Here is a 4116-nt window from a genome sequence, read left to right as displayed (position 1 = left end):
AAAGTTAATCTGGTAAAATAAATGTGTCAGAATCATCCAAAAACTGTGAAAAATAAAAATAAAAAAGATGAATAGAAGACTTACCCAAACAGATATGAAGTTTTATTTCTAAATTAGTAATTACAGGATGGTGGACTGGGACTACAATATTCAGTGGTACTGAGAGTATTCAGACACATAAGTGTGTGTGTGTGTGTGTGTGTGTGTGTATAGACACATACATATACATAAGTATATATATATATATATAACATATCAAATGGGGGGATGGGCAACAAGATAAATAATGGCTAAGAACTGACTAACCCTTTGGGGGAAAAATGTTGGAATACCTAAACTCATACATCAAAATAGCTCCAGATAGGGCAAGGAATTTTTTTTTAACAAAACCATTAAAATTAGAGAAATACAAGATTTATAGAATCTTGGGGTGGGGCAATCCTATTAAACATGATCTTAGAGCCAGAAGGCAAAAAAGGAAAGATTTATCCATTTTTAATTTTTTTATTTAGTCATTTTTAATGCATTTTTCCCTGTGCACAAGAGAAATAACTGATAGAGTCAAAAGATACAGTTTCCTTTATACATAGCAGGTAAAAGTAATGCAAACATCACATGACACTTTTCAGTGAAAATTACATTTCCAATTACAGATCAAAATGCTTATTAGGGTCTCTTTATGGGAGAAGATGAGAAGGAAGTCTTAGGTAAAAAGCACTTTCCTGGCATTACTACACTGATCCTTCAGGCTGCACAAATTAAGGTCATATACAGTTAATTGGAAAATGTTGACACAATGTCACACTGTAAGTTTTCTGTACAATTAAATGTATACTTAGAGATACCAGGATAAACATTTCTACTATATTTTAACTGAACTTGCCTAGCCAACATTTTCACTGAGTTTATCAAAGATGCTGTAAGATTCTACAAAATTTTGATATACCTAGCTCCAGAAATATTTCTTATATTCTTTCCCATTTTAGTTACACATGTTCTGCTTAGAATCTGTTGTAATATTTCTGGATGTACAGTTCCAATTGTGCTTACTGTACTGTGTACAAATATAGCAAAAAAAGAGCAAAGAATGGTATAAATCTTACAGCATTTTGCTAGCAAAAATACATGCCAAAGTCACAATAAGCAATATTGTACCACAAATTAGAGAGCTTTAAATAGTTTGCTTCTGTTTTTAATTATTTTCATTCTACATTAAATTACTATCATAGGCTAATGTTTAAAATGCAAATAAAGTGGACATCTGTAGGACAAAGCTTATTCATCCAACTGTGAAGGTTGATACCGGTTTCCAAAAATCACAATGAATGCAGAATAAAGAGAAGTGTTTGCATGCAACACCTTTGAGTGAAACAGCATTGATTACCACCATTCAAAACAGGGAGGGAGGGAGGGAGGGAGGGAGGGAAGAAAGGAAGGAAGGAAGGAAGGAAGGAAGGAAGGAAGGAAGGAAGGAAAGAGGGAGGATGGAAGGAAGGAAAGGACAGTACAGGAGGGAGGGACAGAGGGATGGATTCCACTTTAAAATGCATATTAGACTTATAACTAGACAGACTTAAAAGAATCAAAATGAAAGTAAAGCACAATTTTGTGTGTGTTTAAAGATTTAAGAGCCATTATCAAAAATAAGATACATTTTTTTTCAAGGTACAGAAATGTAATTACGATGGCTGTGAGCCCAGCAGCCTCTCAATAGCTGCATTGATGTCGCCTCCTGTTGCTATTAGAGCCTGCAAGTTTGCCTCACGGTTTAAGAACCCCATTGCGTTGAGCTGTTCCAGTTGTTGCTGAAATCTGACTTCTGGATTTGGTAGCTGTGGAGGATTTGCCCCAGCCAGAGCCTGCACCATTTGCTGAATGAACTGCTGGTTGGGTCCAGATTCTGATGTTGGGCTAGTGGTTTCATTGGGTGTAGAGCTAGACACAGTGGGCCCAGGGGGGCCACCAGAGCCAGTGGAGCCAGGGCCTGCAGGGCCAGTGGGTCCTATGGGCCCAATGGGGCCTATAGGGGTAAATGGGACTATGGGACCTATGGGGCCTATGGGTGTGACTGGGCCTACAGGGCCTATAGCGGTTCCCAGCACCCCTACCCCCACACCTGGAGTGAAGCTTGGAATGAGGCCAGGAGCTTCAGTGGCTAATGTCTGTAGCCCCTGCTGGATCTGCATTAAAGCCTGCATTGCTCTTGGGTTTGACATGGCTGACAGTGTATCTGGATTCTGCATCTGCTGCAGGAAAGCTGGGAGCTGTGGACGCATTTGCTCCTGCAACTGAGGATTTGCAGTAAACACTGGGCTATTCAGCATCATCTGTGCAGCCAAATCTGGATTCTGGCTCAGCGACTGCATCATGCTTCTCATGTAGGGTGCAGACAGCATATTCTGGATCAGTTGGGGATTTTCAGTTATCTGTTGTAGCAAGCTCTGCATTCCTGGGGTACTGAAGATGCTGGCGACATAGTTGGCTGCAGCCACAGTGTTCCCAGTAGCACTGTTGGAGCTACTGCCAGACCCACTGCCACTGCTTGTGGTTGTGCTGGTGGTCGCAGAACTCTGGGTAGCTGGTGGTGGCGCCCATGGATTGGGTAGTGGATCTCTATTTTCTGTGCGGGAAGGCTGTGTACCTTCCCCGGAGGAAGAACTGCTCCCCACCGAGGCAAACGGATTACCTCCAAACTGCTCTTGTGCAGCATTCAGCATGGGTTCTTGAATGTCAGTGTACATGCGTCGTAGAGCATTGTAGCCACCTGGGATGCTTTCAAGATTGCTGAGAGCCAGGTCTTGATTTCTCATCATCTCTTGCATCATGGCTGGATTCCTGGCAATTTCAAGGGTCTGCCTCATTATATCTGGGTTGTTGAGCAGGTGACTGATTTCTGGGTTTCTCTGAATCAACTGCTGCATCTGTGGATTGGCCATTATGAGCTGCCTCATCAGATCAGGATTTGAAAGCATGCTCTGAACAAAGGGATTTTCCATGATTTGGATCATCATCTCAGGGCTGGACAGGAGCTGCTGCTGCATCTGGTTCTGGAGCTCAGAGAAGTTGGTCGAGCTCAAGCCCAGGCTGCTAAGGCCTGCAAGTCCTCCCAGGCTCCCCAGCCCAAACGGGTTACTATTTGTGGAAATAGATGTGGAGTTACTCCTGGGAGTCGACGCGGAGGTAGTGTTAGTTCCCGCGGCATTACTAGGCTGTGTGGACTGGCCCTGAGGTCGGTTCTGGCTTTTAATTACAAGATGAACAGTCAGTCCATCATGGATGCCATGTTGGATCAAGGTATCTTGATCTTTTAAGATTTTTCCGGCAAAAATCAACACTAGCTGATCGGTTTGGGATTTGAAGCGTTTCGAAATAGCTTCCTTAAACTGCTGGACTGAGCTATTCTCGGGCACCGCGAACTCCTCTTTCTCTTTGGGGGTCTTCACAGTGACTTTGATGATTTTTGGCTCGGCCGGGGCAGAGGCAGGGCCTTGGGCTGCAGCAGGGCCGCGGGAGGGGCGCGGGGGGCCGCTACTCTCGCCGTTCTCAGCCATGGCGGCCGCGGTGACGCAGGCAGACTGGGAAGGCGCGGGCGGGCGAGAGAGAGAGCGAGGGAAGAAGGAAGGAAGGAGGCGCCGCCACAGCAGGCTGGGCCGGGCCGGGCGGGGAGCGCAGAGCACGGTACCTCTGTGATGAAGACTGCGGTTCCCTGGTCCTCCAGTGGAGATAAGGCTCCGTAGGCCGCGGGGGAAGTCTCTGCCGTTCAGGTCTCTGGGCCTCCTTCGCCGCTGAGTGATCACACCAAGCGCACTCCCAGCAACTCCTGCAGCCGCTCTGCCCGCTCCTCCCCGCCCCGTCCCCTCCCCCAGTTCCGAGCTCGCCTCCCCGCCCCCTCTGCTGACGCGGCGCCAGGCCCAGAATGATAGATTCGACTCGGTCAAAATTAAAAACTTCTGTAGTGGGGGGGTGGGGGCGAAGGAGCGAGAGAAACAAAGAGAGAAAGAAACAAAGAGAAGACGAGAGAAAAAAGAGGGAAGAGGGAGGGAGAGAGAAAAGGAGCCAGTTTCTGAGAAGGACATTAAAAGACCAATGGAGAATATATTATGTATGTAAATATAT

At 45.8% G+C, this 4116-nt stretch overlaps 1 protein-coding gene across 1 annotated transcript; it reads right to left on the bottom strand.

Annotated features, from left to right (window-relative positions):
• Positions 1–488: 488 nt before the first annotated feature.
• On the bottom strand, positions 489–3850 carry UBQLN2 (ubiquilin 2). The gene has a single exon (XM_004000561.6). It carries the CDS (start codon positions 3549–3551, stop codon positions 1680–1682), a length of 1872 nt encoding a protein of 623 aa, XP_004000610.1. The 5' UTR covers positions 3552–3850; the 3' UTR covers positions 489–1679.
• Positions 3851–4116: the final 266 nt, after the last annotated feature.

Source organism: Felis catus, chromosome X (genome assembly GCF_018350175.1).
Source record: "Felis catus isolate Fca126 chromosome X, F.catus_Fca126_mat1.0, whole genome shotgun sequence".
NCBI lineage: Eukaryota > Metazoa > Chordata > Mammalia > Carnivora > Felidae > Felis > Felis catus.
Note: the sequence above shows the minus strand (reverse complement) of the source record. Positions and strands in the feature narration are given on the sequence as shown.

Excerpts from the sequence above, each read along its gene's own strand:
- UBQLN2 (XM_004000561.6), bottom strand. The coding sequence starts at position 3,551 with ATGGCTGAGAACGGCGAGAGTAGCGGCCCCCCGCGCCCCTCCCGCGGC.